At 42.6% G+C, this 17,549-nt stretch overlaps 1 protein-coding gene across 4 annotated transcripts in view; it reads right to left on the reverse strand.

The window, feature by feature from the left end:
- actn4 (actinin, alpha 4) overlaps window positions 1-17,549 on the reverse strand; it is an 84,801-nt gene that overhangs the window by 19,285 nt on the left and 47,967 nt on the right. For 3 of the 4 annotated variants that reach the window (XM_080532104.1, XM_080532102.1, XM_080532105.1), the window contains 6 exons: window positions 12,523-12,615; window positions 11,949-12,179; window positions 11,112-11,259; window positions 902-1,052; window positions 588-696; window positions 80-220 (listed from right to left, as the gene is read on the reverse strand). In XM_080532104.1, coding sequence (XP_080388230.1) covers window positions 80-220; window positions 588-696; window positions 902-1,052; window positions 11,112-11,259; window positions 11,949-12,179; window positions 12,523-12,615 — 873 coding nt within the window. Of the gene's footprint in view, window positions 1-79; window positions 221-587; window positions 697-901; window positions 1,053-11,111; window positions 11,260-11,948; window positions 12,180-12,522; window positions 12,616-16,378; window positions 16,465-17,549 lie in introns of all 4 variants that reach the window. The other variant, XM_080532103.1, reaches the window with a different exon arrangement.

Raw genomic sequence — 17,549 nt, forward strand, 5'->3', positions numbered from 1 at the left:
ACCGGGAACCCTGCGGTTACGTGGTCGACGCTTAACCCGCTACGCCACCTAAGCAGGCCTGAGGCGGGGGCAGTCTTACCTGGATCTCCTCGATGTTGTGAACGATGAACATGTCCTGGAGGTCCTCCATGGCTCCCTCCATCCAGTTGTTGAAAGGCGCCGCCCTCTTGGCGTACTCCAGGTACAGCTCGTCAATCGACTCCAGCTGCTTCTCTGTCCTCTGGAGGAGGGGGAGGTCAAAGGTCAGGGGTCGGAGAGAGGACACGACTGTCTTTTTAGTTCACCTTTATTTTAGCAAAGGAGTGTGTGGGGGGTTTCGGAGAGTGTGTGGGGGGTTTCTGAGAGTGTGTAAGAGTGTGTTTGAGTGTGTATGAGGTTCTGAGAGTGTGTATGGGTTTCGGAGTGTGTGTGTGTGTGGGGGGGGGGGGGTTTCCTACACGTTTCTGAAAGTGTGTATGCGTTTGTGAGTGTGTGTGAGTTTGGGAGACAATGTCCACGTTTCTGAGAGTGTGTACACGTTTCTGACAGTGTGAGTGTGTGTGTGTGTGTGTGTGTGTGTGTGTGTGGGGGGGGGGGGGGGGGCCTACCTCCAGAGACTCCCTGCGGCTCTGGGTGAGGTTCCCCAGGGCGTCCCACTGCTCACAGATCTTCTGACAGCGGGCGTTGACGCTGGGAGAGTCGTAGTAGTCCAGCTCACTGAGACACACACACACACAGTTATTTTCTCTCTTTTACCTCAGCCTTCAAAACATGGTCAGCTGTTCTCTCTCTTTCCCCCCCCCCCCCCCTCCATCCCCTGTACCATCCATTCCTCACCCCTCATCCCTCCCCCTCACCCCTCCCTCACCCCTCCCTCCCCATCACCCCTCCCTCCCCCTCACCTCTCCCCTCCCTCCCTTACTTGAGCTCCTGGGCGATGGCAGCGATCTGTTCCACGCGGTCCTGGTGGGCGGCCAGGTCGCTCTCGAAGGCTTCGTGCTTCCTGAGCAGGGCCTTGACCTCGGACAGGGAGGCCGTCTCATAGTCCCTCTGCATCAGCATGGCCTCCTTACCTGGGGGGGGGGGGGTGCACAACTCGTGACGTTAGAATTATAAGGTTCTATCTCCATTTTTGTCAATTGAGTTTTTTACATAATCTGACCCATGGTGTTTATTAATGCCTGTGTGTGTGTTATTTTAAAAATGTTGACATTTTTGAGTTAGTAATTAATAAAATACAAAGGTTCCATCTCACAAAACATAATGGAATGTAAAAACGTTGACGCTCAATATCTCTGAACTGCCCTAAACGGAGATACAACCGTATCATTCTAAGCTCACAAACTGTCATCATTCCAGAGTGCCACGGGTGAATTTATTTCACCAGAAACGCATCAAATATGACTCTTCATGTCACTGAACCAGAGTGTTGTTGCTAGGTAAACACTACAACACTCGGCACACTGGATGGTGAGTGTTCCCGGGAACTCCTCGGCAGTTGGTGAGTTGAGGCTTTCGTGAGTCTATCTATAAGCCCAGCTCACATCTAGGACTCCAGTTGCAGCGGGTTTGAAACCCTGCGATTTGACTATTTGACTGAACGTCTGCTGTTTCTCTTCAGCCAATCAGCAAATAGCACAGACCAGCTTCATCTGTTGCCAAGAAGCAGAGTGGACCTTATTAATACGACCCGTTTCCTAGCCAAACAGGAATTTGCATTTTGTGGTAAAGATGACTGCAAACTAACAGGTAGGCAAGACTCTTTAACACTACGAGCGCGACGTTTTTTCACCTACTTTTAGCGCGACGAGATGTCGAATCACACGACCACTCTTCACAATGGGGGAGTATGTATTGACGCACAAAGATCGCTGGATGGCGATGTCACACAAGAAGAGAAAATGACAAGATCACTACCTCTAAAAATGCATAAAGTTCCTAAGCGCAGAGAAGCAGGGAAAAAGAATAGTAATAAATATTGCAATATTGTGTTATCATAGTTATGAGCTTCAAAGTGATAAAGTCTGTTTATTTGTCGTGAACTTCGCCGGTAACGTCAGCCCCTGCAACTGCTCACAGGGGTTGTTATATTGTGATTATATGGAATGGCTGAATATGTTCATTATTTTATTTTGATTACATTATATAATTGTATTTGGTATAATGACAAATAAACTTGAAACTTGAATGATCTCACAGGAGCGCGTACCTGCACGGAGCGTTCATGTGCCGCAACCTGTTATAGTTAGTTTCACCTATATTAGTGAAAAGAGCTGAAAGAAAATACATGAAAGAGTACAGAATGATAAATCATTCAGAATGTTATTGGTTTTAATATTTCACAATCTGCCAGAATAAGCACGCTCCCTCGCACGCCCAGCCCATCATTTTTGATGCCGCTAATGTGTGTAATGAAAAGTGTGACAATGTTGAAAGACATGATGTCATAATCAAAATATAAAACCTGATTGGATAAAATAAGATTCTGTTGTGATTGTGTTGACATTGTTGTGATGTCAAAAGAAATCTTGGTTATATAATGTGTAAAGTGGAGAGGAGATTGATCAGGACTGCGGGAGTTTTCATTACTAACGAATGATGGTTGATTATTATTATATTACAAAAATAATAGTAATAAATATTGCAATATTGTGTTATTATAATTATGAGCTTCACAGAGATGCACAAAACCTGTCGTGTTTATTTGTCGTGTTTATTTTAACTTCACGCCGGCCGTAACATCAGCCCGGCGACTGCTGTAAGCTTGTAAGCGTGTAATACACATTCATGATGATGTGTTTCTGTAAATTCATATATATATCCTATTGCATTATTTGAAAATTGACAGCGCTGTAAATAGTGTCATTCAATGCACAACGCACGTCATTTCACACGATTTTGATTTACTTTCTGCGAAATACATTATCAATATCTGCACACGTGCACACGTATGTCATATGAGTGGGACTGCCCCACTCAGAAAAAACATTATACAATAACATTATATACAAAAAAACATTATATACAATATTATAAATATCCGTTCATTATATAATATTCGTTGATGAGTACAGGCATAATCAAACGTAGGTTATTGCAATTACTTTGCTGCGGTAGCTATGCATGCACCACACAACTTGATAGGTACATACTGTGCAGTGTATTATTCATAACTGTACATAGGCTACACATATCATAATATCTTATCACAATTGCATGGAACTTGGGTAAACCCGCTGTGAAAAAAAACCTCAGCTCCAACAAATCTGAAGGGATTGGGAGACATACTGTACAGTTTATCATTTTCATAACTGTCTGTACATATACATCTTCTCATATCTTATAGGGATGGACGGTTTTTCGGTTAAACCGAAAACCGGGGTTTCTAAAAATAGAAACGGTTTTTTATCAAAACCGTCTGAAACCGGATTTATTTATTTTTTTTTATTTTTTTTTTTGAAGAATAAAATAGAATAAGAATAAAACTGGAACATGTCACATGTTTGTCGTGTGTGAAAATAACAATGATACAGTCTGAATCTGCCGCGCAATGAGTGAGAGGTTTGGTCAGTTGTGAAGAATAACTGAGGATTAATATCTAATTGGGATTATATTTAAGGGTAACGAATCACTCTATGGGAAAGATAGTTGCCTTCAGTTATTGGTAGATAGGAAAGGTTTTTTACAATTACTCGCTTACATTTAATAAGATCATTTTCGCTGCTCTCTGTGGGTCACTTTTGTGAGAAATGCGCTATAGAAATAAAATGTGATTTGATTTGATATCAATCAATCAATCAAACTTTATTTATTTATTTACTTGTAACTCCAAGTGCAGTATTTACTAAACCACAATATAATAAAACAAGAGCTATACGGATCAAGAGTGTTTGTGCAAAGCGCCACTGTGTGTGAAGGCGCTACTGAAAGTGATGACAGAACGCATGTCTCAGAAGATACGCGGTCACTTAGTGACGCAAAGGTAGTTCTGTATTTATCTCTATCTGTATTAGTACATTTATTTTGAAAGCTCTATTTTGACAGCTCTACCATGGGCACTTTTATTTTGATGGGGCATTCTTTGTTGATTGACTTACGACAGTTCAGGACGAGTCAGTCTCGCGGCATGTGGTTTTTATGAAAAGCTTTAAGTATGTTCACTGCATAATTCTAAGTCTAATATTTCAGTGATTATTGAGCAGTATTCAAATATTTAAATACATTGAGCAGCAGCTGAAACTTTGTCTAAGAACCAAGATATTGAGAAAGCAGTTCATTCAATGAAGACGCTGTTCCAAGAGATGATCTTCCGTGCAGGCGTGCACCCTGGATCAGCAGAGCTGGTGTGTTAAGTGTTCATGTGTTTTCATGTATGGTGTAGCTTACAAAAGTCTGCCTTTCCACTTATATTTGTGAAACTAAGTAGCCTAAATGTGTTGCGACTGTGCTTACGATGTTTTAATGGTGTTCGACATGAGTGTATTGTAGCAGTAGGGCTCAATTATTTGAAAAAAAAAAATTTAACTTTTTTTTTTTTTTTACTGTATTTTTCGGTTAACCGGAAAACCGCGGTTTTACTCTCTGACGGTTTTTCGGTTTCAATAATTGGAAACCGTCCATCCCTAATATCTTATGTATCCCTATTTCTATATATAGCCTATATATAAACACATTATGTTACATACTTATCAGTCGTATCCACTGTATCTAATTCAGCACTGAAGCCTGAAGTTTGAGCACAGTGTGTGTCCCCTTGCTACAAAAGAGAATTGCAGCCTTGGAGAAAAAGATGGCAGCCGAATACCAAGGCAAATACACAGACACACACAGAAATACTGCAAAATCGCTTTATACTAACTCGATTTTGAAAATGTAAAGATGCTGGGTGGTAGAACGCACATATCTAGGAAAAGTCATGAAAGGAGGGTCCTGACATTTGATCGAGTGCAAAGGTAGAATTTTTTTTGTACTCACTGGTGCCCTATGACACCTCACGGCTTTCCTAGTGTTAAACTCTCACCTAGAGAAGGGAACATCTTTGTGAGTGACATGAAACTGACCACTCTGTAGCCAATAGATAATCCCTTGTTGTTGTTATATGGGGTTAGGGTGGTTACAGGGCTCGACATTAACACTAGAGCAGCCGTGAGGTGTTAAACAGCACCAGTGAGTACAAAAAAAAATCTACCTTTGCACTCGATCAAATTTCAGGACCCTCCTTTCATGACTTTTCCTAGATATGTGCGTTCTACCACCCAGCATCTTTACATTTTCAAAATCGAGTTAGTATAAAGCGATTTTGCAGTATTTCTGTGTGTGTCTGTGTATTTGCCTCGGGATTCGGCTGCCATCTTTTTCTCCAAGGCTGCAATTCTCTTTTATATCAGCAGAGGTAGCAAGGGGACACACACTGTGCTCAACCTTCAGGCTTCAGTGCTGAATTAGATACAGTATAAGACTGATAAGTATGTAACATAATGTGTTTATATATAGGCTATATATAGCAATAGGGATACATAAGATATGTATATGTACAGACAGTTATGAAAATGATAAACTGTACAGTATGTCTCCCAATCCCTTCAGATTTGTTGGAGCTGAGTTTTTTTATTCACCCAAGTTCCATGCAATAGTGATAAGATATTATGATATGTGTAGCCTATGTACAGTTATGAATGATACACTGCACAGTATGTACCTATCAAGCTGTGCGGTATTACATAGGTACCACAGCAAAGTAGTTCATCAACGAATATTATATAACAAACGGATATTTATAATATTGTATATAATGTATTTTTTGTATATCACTGTAGACCACGTTGTAGTAGTAGCCAATTGCAGAGTGTATTCATTATTTTGTTTGTTTGAATCCTCACTGTGTTCATGTTGTGCAGTGAACAAACAATTGTTGGGAGAATAAACTGTCTCTTGCCGTGAAATGTGTACATCAAATAAAATGATGTCGGCGATGATTATGCCTGTAATCATCAACGATATAACGAACGGATATTTCTGAGTGGGGCAGTCCCAGATATAGTGAAGACAGACAGGACAGTAAGGAGAAGAAGGGAGAGAGTATATTGACAATTGATAATAAGATATTGATAATGTATTTCGCTGTCGACCAAAATCGTTTGAAATTACGTGCTTGTGCATTGAATGACACTATGTACAGCGCTGTCAATTTTCATAGGACGGCCAATGTAATGCGTTGTTTTTTTGATTTTGCATTCCTTGTTTCGTGGTAAACTAATCTCTTTCTGATCGTCCCGTTCACAAAAACCTAAGGTGAAAATTACTTGGAACTATGTGTGAAAGGGTTGATGGTTCTCCGATCAATGAACAAAGAGATCGGGTTTCCCCCGCTCCACCACGTCCCAACGGTGTGTTTCTGTAACCATTTTCACTTCCTTGTTGCATAAAACAAATCAAGACTCGCTCCTCTCAGGAGACCACTATTTATAAATAATAATCCACAGATAGGCACAGTCACAGTGCTACATGAAAATATCTAGCCACACACCACATATCATAGCTCCGCCCTATATGTATTTATCATCATATTTCTCAATATAAAACGGAGGTACGATATATGGCAGATATATGTATGGTATATTATGGCAGTTTCTGGCGCCTGTCCCGTTCTGTTGTTCAAAGAAGATAATATAAAACGCATCACATGTTTGTCATTGTGTGAAAATGTTTCTGTAGCGAAGAACTTTGGTTCAATCTGGAGCTGATCAACTCCGGACGGCAATAGCACGTTGTGGGTGCGATTGTGCAAGAATAACACTATTTACAGCGCTGTCTTTTATTGCTATATTTATTACTGTTATATATAAATGTGAACATTACAGATACCTGGTCAACACAGCTTGGGATTCCAAGAAAATTACTTGGAACTATGTGTGAAAGGGTTGATGGCTCTCCGATCAATGAACAAAGAGATCGGGTTTCCCCCGCGGTGTGTTGCGTGTTCACGCTTCTTGCGTGACATCGCCCTCCAGCGATCTTTGTGCGTCAGTACACTCTTCTCTATCATAGTGCTGAAGCACACCTCATCGCGATGGAATAAGGTCGCGATCCGCGGCGCTCCTAGTGTTAAGGCTTGTCCGCTTGTCCGGGACAAGTAAATTTTATGTTCGGACAAGTGGACTTCCTCCTGCAGTTGTCCGATGGACAAGTCAAAACAAAAAAAGAAATCAATATGTATTAATATCTGCAAACATGAATTCCTCCTTCCGATCTGAATAGTAAAAAAAAATAGCAAGCAAAGCGATGCCGCGCCTCATTCTCGCTGTTTCAGTCTCTCGTAGTTCGTTATCGTCATAGTTCGTAAATTCGCTCAGAGCGCCAGAGCGCACACTGCGTTCAACGTCATAAAGACGTGATTGGACAAAAGGCATTCCATGAGTGCTGATCAGATTCCAGAGCGAGTTTACGAACGCAGCCATAGTGTTGTGGGTCTCCTGTCACTAGTGCCATTCACGTGAACGCGTATTCGCTTCTTCTCAATGCCGCTTATTTTCATGTAGTTCGATGCGATCGTATATTTTAGGTTTGAAGTTTTAAGACCAGCACATCGCAATACGAACTTCAGAATGACACTAATTATAGATTTCTCAATTTGAATATAGGATAGGCTACTATCCAAAAGCTAGCAAATAAGATTGCTTCCATTGGGGAGAGACTATAGTTACAAAAAAATGTTGTAAATATTCCTAGATATTCATCCCTTTTGTGGCCAATCTTAATCTAAAAGGGTTAGGGGTTACGTTTTTAAATAATTACAAAATATTGAATACATTTGAAAATTAAGGATACATCATTATCAAATCAATAGTAGTCAAATGTGTTATTTGCATACACATACACTCACTGGCCACTTCATTAGGCACACCTTGAGGTTGGACCCCCTCTTTTGCCTTCAGAACTGCCTTAATTATTTGTGGCATAGATTCAACAAGGTGCTGGAAACATTCCTCAGAGATTTTGGTCCATATTGACACTATAATATCACGCAACAGCCCGTCTGGCACCAACAACCATGCCAGGTTCAAAGTAGGGCTGCACGATTAATCGATTTTAAATCGAAATCGCGATTTGAAATGATGCGATTAGCTAATCGCAAAGCCTGCGATTTGCCTGCGATTTGGGATACGTCATACAGCGCGTCGGATTCAACTTCAATGAACGTCAACGTCAATGAACGTCAATGTCAATGAACGTCAACGTCAATGAACGTCAACGTCAATGAACGTCAATGTCAATGAACGCACACGCACAACAACAACATCGCACGTGAAACGCCCACGTTTCGGTAGCTAGCAACATTCATGGTGGATAAATGGCTTCAGCAGAACCAGAAGCAACGTTGGACGATTTAGTCCCGAAGAAAAGCAGCACTTCTGTTGTATGGAAGTATTTCGGGTTTAGGACGACTGATGTGCAACAAAAACAGGTGTTGTGCACGACCTGTCGTGGAACAGTCGCTACATCCAGAGGCAACACCACAAACCTGTATCAGCACTTGAAAAAGTACCACGGGCAGCTCTATGACGAGTGTACGGTCAGAAACGGAGAGTAAAGTGAAAGTCCCGTAGCCCGGTCTAATGTTAAGCAAACTAGTGTTTTAGAGTCGTTTGCGGCTGTTACACCGTATGAAAAGGGCTCACGAAGGCACCGTGAAATAACCAATTCCATCACGCATTACCTCGCTAAAGACGTGGTGTCTATTAACACTGTGAGCAACGAAGGGTTTAAAAAACTAATCCAAACGCTGGATAAAAGATAATGTGATTCCATCCCGCGCGTACGGAGCTGAAAAATGTGGAGTACTATGCAACAACAACCGATCTGCGGTCGAGCCGTGCACTTACATACATTACGACGAGTTGAAGAGCTTTATCTATTTCAATGTTTACAGAAAGGACCTATTCTTTTTTACTGGACATTTTTATTATGACTTTATTTAACTTGATTGCAGTATGTGCAATATTTAGATGCTGCTCCTGAGCCATAATTAAATAACATTGTTTGTAGAAAGGTCCTATTTTATTTTCATATTGGAATTGTTCAAATTTTTTGGACACTTGAGAGAAACAAAATGGCAGCTGTTTAAAAAACTCATACATAAATATGTTGTTCCAATTCATATCTTTTAAGTTCTCATCCTTGCATTAGAACAGTTTGATGGCATAAGAGCAGTTAACAGTTTGATGGCATCATGTGGTAATGCTCTCTGAAATTAGCCCATGAGAGAGAGATTCATCCAATCACCTGCCAAGTATTTTTGAAAGTACCTGCCCTTTTCCAAACAGCTTCCAATTAAGCTTTCCTAGATGGTTGTGTGAAACAAACCACCTGAGTCAGGTTAGTAATGCTCCATCACATAAAGCAACCCAATGTAAGTTTAGTTCTTTCACTCGTAGCTCGGGCTGTGGGGGTGCTAGAGGAGGGAGCCTCTAAGTCCCCTGAAGACGTACAAACAAACTGCACGTTGATACGACCTTCCTAGCCGGAGATATGGCCACACTTTCCAAAAACGTCCTTATTTTTTTTATTTTTTTTATAATCGCAAATTAAATCGCAATCGCAATATCTGTCCAAATAATCGCAATTCGATTTTTTTTTCCCAAATCGTGCAGCCCTAGTTCAAAGTCACTTAAATCACCTTTATTTCCCATTCTGATGCTGGTTTGAACTTCAGCAGATCGTCTTGACCATGTCTACATGCCTAAATGCATTGAGTTGCTGCCACATGATTGGCTGATTAGATATTTGCGTTTAACAAGCAGTTGAAAAGGTGTACCTAATGAAGTGGCCGGTGAGAGTATAATATATTATTATTCATATTATTGCTTTTTCAAAATCTTTAGATTTGGACAAGTAACTTGAGCTCTCGGACAAGTAAAAGATAAGTTCACTTGTCCGAAGGACAAGTACCTGAAAAAGCTTAATGTCAAGCCCTGGGTTAGCTGGCTTTATTCAACTTTTTTTTTTATTCAACTTTTAGGTCTGTCATAACAATTGAGTCTGAATCTGAGTGCAGCGTATATATATATCCTCTGTTTTGTCTTTGCCGTTTATTGATCAGTGCTACTGCAAATACTGCCAGCATGTCACTGTCGCTGTCAGCCATTTTTCTTGCGGGGTAAACCCAACATGAGTCGTTGTTATGTGTCTTGTTGCGTCTCATCACGGATCTTGAATTACCCATCGGTTGCAATAAGTTTTTTCTCTGCAACTAAAACTGCGCGGACGCGTTGCGTTGCATTGAAAAACCTAGATGTGAACTGGGTTTATGAGAGGCAGTTGTTAGCGCTAGATGTGAACTGGGCTTATGAGAGGCGGTTGTTAGCGCTAGATGTGAACTGGGCTTATGAGAGGCGGTTGTTAGCGCTAGATGTGAACTGGGCTTATGAGAGGCGGTTGTTAGCGCTAGATGTGAACTGGGCTTATGAGAGGCGGTTGTTAGCGCTAGCGTAGGAACTGACTAAACCCAGCAGGGGAGGATCATTAGGATCAGTAAATAGTTTTCCGAAAATTAACGATTTGTTACTAGTAGTAATAGTATAGTAATAGTATAATAGTAATAGTGTAGTAGTAATAGTATAATAGTAATAGTGTAGTAGTAATAGTATAATAGTAATAGTGTAGTAGTAATAGTATAATAGTAAGTGTAGTAGTAATAGTATAATAGTAATAGTGTAGTAGTAATAGTATAATAGTAATAGTGTAGTAGTAATAGTATAATAGTAAGTGTAGTAGTAATAGTATAATAGTAATGTAGTAGTAATAGTATAATAGTAAGTGTAGTAGTAATAGTATAATAGTAATAGTGTAGTAGTAATAGTATAATAGTAAGTGTAGTAGTAATAGTAATAGTATAGTAGTAATAGTATAATAGTAATAGTATAATAGTAATGTAGTAGTAATAGTATAATAGTAAGTGTAGTAGTAATATTATAATAGTAATAGTGTAGTAGTAATAGTATAATAGTAAGTGTAGTAGTAATAGTAATAGTGTAGTAGTAATAGTATAATAGTAATAGTGTAATAACAGTGTAATAGTGGTAGTATAATAGTAATAGTGTAGTAATAACAGTGTAATAGTGTGGTAACAGTACCATCTGTCCAGGACTCGTGGATGGTGGCTTTCTGGCGGAACTTCTCAGCCAGGTGGTCGAGCCTCTCCAGCCTGCGGATCTCGTTGAGCAGCCACTCCTCGTAGCCCTTCTCTGCCCCCTCCAGGCTGTGCCACGCCCCGTTGATGTCCTGAGGCAGGGAGGGACAACCAGGGTCAGGGACTACCCAATACTGTACCATATACACCTAGCTGTGGTCCCAGAGAGAGAGTGTGTGTGTGTGTGTGTGTGTGTGAGAGAGAGATGAGTCTGTGTGTGTGTGTGTGTGTGTGAGAGAGAGAGAGAGAGAGAGAGAGAGAGAGAGAGATGAGTGTGTGTGTGTGTGTGTGTGTGTGTGAGAGAGAGATGAGTCTGGGTGTGTGTGTGTGTGTGTGTGTTGAGAGAGAGAGAATGTGAGTGAGTGTTGCACGCTTGTGTGTGTGTATATACATACTATATACACAACAATATGTGTTGTGCGTGTGTGTTGCTTGCGTGCGTGTGTGTGTTGCTTGCGTGCGTGTGTGTGTTGCTTGCGTGCATACGTGTGTGTGTCTGTGTGTGTGTTGCTTGCGTGTGTGTGTTGCTTGCGTGCGTGTTGCTTGCGTGCGTGTGTGTGTGTGTGTGTGTGTTGCTTGCGTGCGTGTGTGTGTTGCTTGCGTGCGTGTGTGTTGCTTGCGTGCGTGTGTGTGTGTGTTGCTTGCGTGCGTGTGTGTGTGTTGCTTGCGTGCGTGTGTGTGTGTGTTGCTTGCGTGCGTGTGTGTGTGTGTGTGTGTGTGTTTGTGCTTGCGTGCGTGCGTGCATGTGTGTTGCTTGCGTGCGTGTGTGCCTCCTCCTCACCGACACCATGCGGCCCTCGGAGGGCATGAAGGCGGGCCGGTTGCTGAGCCTCAGCTTGGTCTGCAGGGTGTTGAAGTTGATCTCCAGCTGGCACTTCTCCTGCACCTTGGGCGGCTTGTGGACGCGCCGGTAGTCCCGGAAGTCCTCCAGCTTCTGCTGCATCTCCGCCATGGTCTTCTCCGGGGCCCGGTTCTCCAGCCACGGGATGGTCCGGCGGATCCACTCCAGGAGCTGTCCCGGGAGGGGGGGGAGAGAGGAGCGTTAGAGGAGAAATGGAAGAAGAAGAAGAAGAAGAAGAAAGGGGAACAGACCATATCGGAGGAGAAAATGGAGAGAGAGAGAGACAGAGAGAGACAGACATATAGAGAGAGAGAGACAGAGACACAGAGGAGACAGACAGACAGACAGACAGAGAGACACACACAGAGACATAGACATACAGACAGACAGAGACAGGCAGACAGACAGAGACAGAGAGACAGACAAACAGAGACAGACAGAGAGAGAGAGAGACAGGCAGAAAGACAGACAGACTGACAGGCAGAGACAGACAGACAGACAGACAGACACTCACATCACTGGCCAGCTTCTCGTAGTCCTCCATCAGGTGTTCGTTCTCCTGGTTGACAGCGAGCACCTTGCAGATCCGATTGGCTGCGGTCTCGGCCTATCACAGATCAGAGTCGTCAGGTCGGGGGGTCTAGGATGGGCTCGTCCACGGGGGGAGGGGGGCGCACACATACATGAGTGAACTACGCAGCAGCAGGCACAATGCATCGTCTCATGTTATGAGCGTCTACTCCCCATCTACCACTTTATTATCCTTCATAGTGTTGTTATGTCTCTATGTGGTGGATATGGCTGATCCTGACTAACAGTCATAAGCAGACATGTGAAGACTCATGTCACTTATGACAAGCCAGCTCATGCATTAGGATCGTGTCGCGAGGCTTTATGCCTGTCGACGTTCAGTCAAAGTAATACGTCTGAACAGGATCAAAAAGTAGATGGGTTCAAAGGTCAAGCTAGTCTACCGCTCAATCGTCGAGAGGCAAGTCGCAAAGTTCAAATGTGTGCTCACTAAAGTACCGTGTCACTAAAGTACTGTGTCACTCTCTGGTCTTACCAATATGTTGTTAATATTAGACACACCGCTTAAAAGTTTAAATGTTTAACTTTCATTATGAACCCTGTGTGGTGAACAACACGCAAACTCCACACACGAGCAGTGCCTTACAGTACGTACACACACACACACACACACACGGTCAAGCTCAGGTTATTTTAAAAAAAAACATACACACCCACACTTGAAGTGTATGGCTCTAATGCGACATGCTATGACTGACTGTGGTTAGTTCAGTACTCTGTGCGCCCACGCTGCGTTTGTGTGTTTTAAAGCTAACATGCCACGCCTGATATCAAACAAGGACATTCTGGTTCTGTACCGCTTGTGTCCACATCACCCCTGGCTTGATTTGGATTTAAACTACCAACTGAAATAAAGAAACAGTCAAAAAGTCTACAGTGTTACTGCTGACCTATACAAAGTTAAATAACAAAATACTTACTACATACTGTATATATATATATATATATATATGTGGTGGCCTGGGAAAACCCGTCGGATGTCGCTGGCGTTCGTTTGTGGCAAAGAGCAAAAATAGATGGAAATCGCGATTTTGGCGATTTTGATATTATGTGGTATTCTAGTACTTTGAACTCCATACTACATTATGGTGAATAAACATTTTAAGAAAACAAAAGAGAAAGTACTTATTTTTATGTTTTTGTGGTGGGTAGTTTGCTAGCAAAACAACGTCACGTTGAACGTGTCTAATTCTCAGTTAAGCAATGCACGCACACATGAGCGAAAGGAGAGACGATACTTCCACCTGTGTTATTGCCAGTTTACTGATGCTCACAATAAGCATAAAGTAATAACATCTTAACTAGAAGAGACACAAATGGATCTGTCCCTCACATACCGACGAGGCGAGCAGACTAACACCGCATCACAAGCAGACAAACGAGACCGGCCGATCTGCATAGGCTCCTCCCCCGACCCGGAGGAGAAAGGGGTAGTAATAAACTTTCACTTTTTTTGACATGATACATTAAAATGCTCATAACTTTTTAAAATAAAGGGCTATCTCAGTCATTCAACCAGTTATGAATAGCTGAGAACTTCTAATTTATGGAAATATTAAAAATGAAAATGTCAAAATGCCACCATGTGAAGGGTTTTCCCAGGCCACCACACATATACACTGTAATTGCATATAAACACATTCACAACAATACATAAGCACACATTGAAACGTTGTTTTAAGGAGGAGACCATTTCCCATCAGAAAAGTGTTAAGAGCTGGAGGATTGTGGACTGGTCAGTGTTTCCCATAGAGTCAGATACAGAGTCAGATACAGAGTCAGATACAGAGTCAGATAGGGGTGGGACGATTAGAAAATGTCATGTCACGATTATCGTGGGCAAAATAATCGCGATCCACGATATTATTAAAAAAGAGAATGAAAAAAATAATAATATTTGAATGCCAATAAAACACATTGTAATCACTTTAACTTAGATTTTGTTGTATATTTAGGACATTTTAAGTCAGTAATTCAAATTCTGATTCTAGTGGCACATATCTCTGGCCATAGTCCGGGTCCTTAAGAAAGAGCAATTCCTTTTCGGCCAATCAGCACCTTTCATTAACGTACCCGAGGAAGTTTAAAGAACGCACTCCCAGTGTTGCCAACTTCCAGAGCCCCTTGGCGACTTAATTAGTCAAAAGCGACCAGCGACAAATCTAACTTCCTTTTCTGGTCATTTGGGGAATTACTGTAAAGCATCTAACATATCCTGTATTCCACGGTTCACGTTACAACCGAGCTCAGGAGAGACGAGTAGGGATACAGTCTATGGCGAGCGAGGGTTGCCGTCTCCTCTCTCCCTCAACACTCACTCCCGTGGCCAGTCTGATAGCAGCCGCGGGGAGCGTACCGTTGTTCCCCGGGTCCTCGCAGGGGGTTCGGGCAAAGTTCGGGAAATAACGGACGGTTGTCATGTGTTTATACAGCATGGATGTTACGTGCCTAATGCCTTTGATGCGCACACTTGCTACTTGCCGCTTTAATAATTGTATTTAGCCTATAGCACAAGTCATGCATTGCATGTAACCTCAAGTGCTGAACAGTATTAAGTAAACCACAATATATTTGCTAAAGCTTAGGGGCGACCGTGCCTTTTGCAGCCATAGACTGTCACCGCCTGGTAATAACAAGGAAGGCCAATGACAGTATCCCGTCTAAAGTTTTTCACCAGCCATGGTGAGTAGGCTAGCATACGTTACCTAGTGACTGACTGACAAGGCTGACTTGACAGTAACGTTACCCATGCAGGCTGAACAATAGCGCGAGACAAGTTCTGTGAGGATATTCGCGCGCGGCTCATGTGAGGAATTGCAATTATATTACAGTAACAGTCGCTAACTTGACTGCAAAAGAAATGTAGACTAGGCTGAAAAATAGCGCCAGACATTTGTTAAAAACAGTTTATTCATAACATACGATTATGACGATTATTCAAATAATTAAAATTCTCTACGATTAAGTTATCGCGGGTGTTTTTATCGCGATTAACGATAAAAACGATAATCGTCCCATCCCTAGAGTCAGATACAGAGTCAGATACAGAGTCAGATACATAGTCTTATTCCTCCAGAGACTGGGAGCCCTTTCTCTGAGCAGACTGCCATAAAGGTAGTAAAACTTACTGTAGTAAACCTACTGTAGTAAACCTTACTGTAGTAAACCTTACTGTAGTAAACCTTACTGTAGTAAAACCTACTGTAGTAAAAGTTACTGTAGTAAACTTACTGTAGTGAACTTACTGTAGTAAAACTAACTGTAGCACATTTACTGTAGTAAACGTATTGTAGTAAAACTTACTGTAGTAAACTTACTGTAGTAAACCTACTGTAGTAAAACTTACTGTAGTAAACCTACTGTAGTAAACGTATTGTAGTAAAACTTACTGTAGTAAACTTACTGTAGTAAAACTTACTGTAGTAAACCTTACTGTAGTAAACTTACTGTAGTAAAACCTACTGTAGTAAAACGTACTGTAGTAAACTTACTGTAGTAAACTTACTGTAGCAAAACTTACTGTAGCAAAACTTACTGTAGCAAATTTACTTTAGTAAAATTTATGGGAAACACTGCTTAATGTCCGGCATTGAAAACTGGGCAGTTATTGAGAGAAAAATGAAAAGTTGCTTGTTGTTGTTGTTGTTGTTGTTGAAGTGTGTGAAGGCCCAAAGTTTGGTCAGCGTGTTCCCCGGCCCGTGTGACAACCCAGCCACCCCTGATGATGTCACAGAGGTCGGGGGGGGAGGTGAAAGGTAGCGGTGGTTGCTGCTGCTCACCTTCTGGGCGCCAGAGAAGGCGTGATAGAAGCAGGACACATACGTCATGATGGCCTTCTCGTCAGGCCGCAACGTACCCACGATGTCTACCACCAGCCAATCAGAGGACGGAGAGAGGGAAGGAGGGAGGGGGAGAGAGAGAGAGAGAGAGAGAGAGAGAGAGAGAAGCAGTGAAGCCAAGCCACCCAAAGCCAGGAGAGCCCTACAGATGGTAGGCAGTGGAGAGTGAGGGGACCGTGGGGGGTCAGGGTACCCGCCTCAGCAACGCCCCCTGGAGGCTCGGAGGGGGTACTGCGGCCCAGGGACTACCACCACCGTCACAGAGAGGGAGAGAGAGGGGGGGTGGGGGTCCCCCTCAGGAGAGAGGGAGTCGGGGGGATCTGCCAGGGCCATGATGCAGAGGTGGGGACTCTTCGCTCACACACACACACACACACACACACACACACACACTTTTAGACTGCACGCCATGTGGATTGGAATATGTCTCAAGCTCATAAACACAGTGAAAGTCCCTCCTGAGCTCCGTAAGCGCACACACACACACGTTCCACAGCTTGCTGACGACTATCAGGAACACACACCTCTCCTGAGACCAGAAGGCTCACAAACAACTCCTCAATTAACACAGAATTAATTAGAGCGGCTCGGAAAAAAAACAAGCTTCCTGTCTGTATCCCAGAGGGGGAGAGGAGGCTAGGGGGAGAGAGGAGGAAGAGAGGAAGCTGAGAGAGAGGAGGGAGGGGGGGGAGAGAGGAGGAGAGGAGGCTGAGAGAGAGGAGAGAGGAGGAGAGGAGAGGAGGAGGAGAGAGGAGGAGAGGAGGCTGAGAGAGAGGAGAGAGGGGGGGAGAAGGAGAGAGGAGGAAGAGAGGAAGAGGAATTGTTGTGAATTGATGCCCATGAATGTCTTTTTTTTTTTTTACATTAATCAAGAAAGACTTTGTAACGTAATACACTCAACTTCTCATGTTCCTCTCCCTCTCTCTTTGTAAGACAATAAGACTGACATTATCTAATTCCAACTGAATGAGAGAACCAACACACACACACACACACACACACACGCCGCAAAGAGGCTAGTCACTGTGTTTACGAGCGTGACTCAACATTCTGAAGACTATAGGTCGTCTCTCGCTAGCATCTGCCGATGGGGGGTGTGCGCACGTGTGGC

The sequence above is a fragment of the Nansenia antarctica genome (assembly GCF_963989245.1).
Source record: "Nansenia antarctica genome assembly, chromosome: 5".
Lineage (NCBI taxonomy): Eukaryota > Metazoa > Chordata > Actinopteri > Argentiniformes > Microstomatidae > Nansenia > Nansenia antarctica.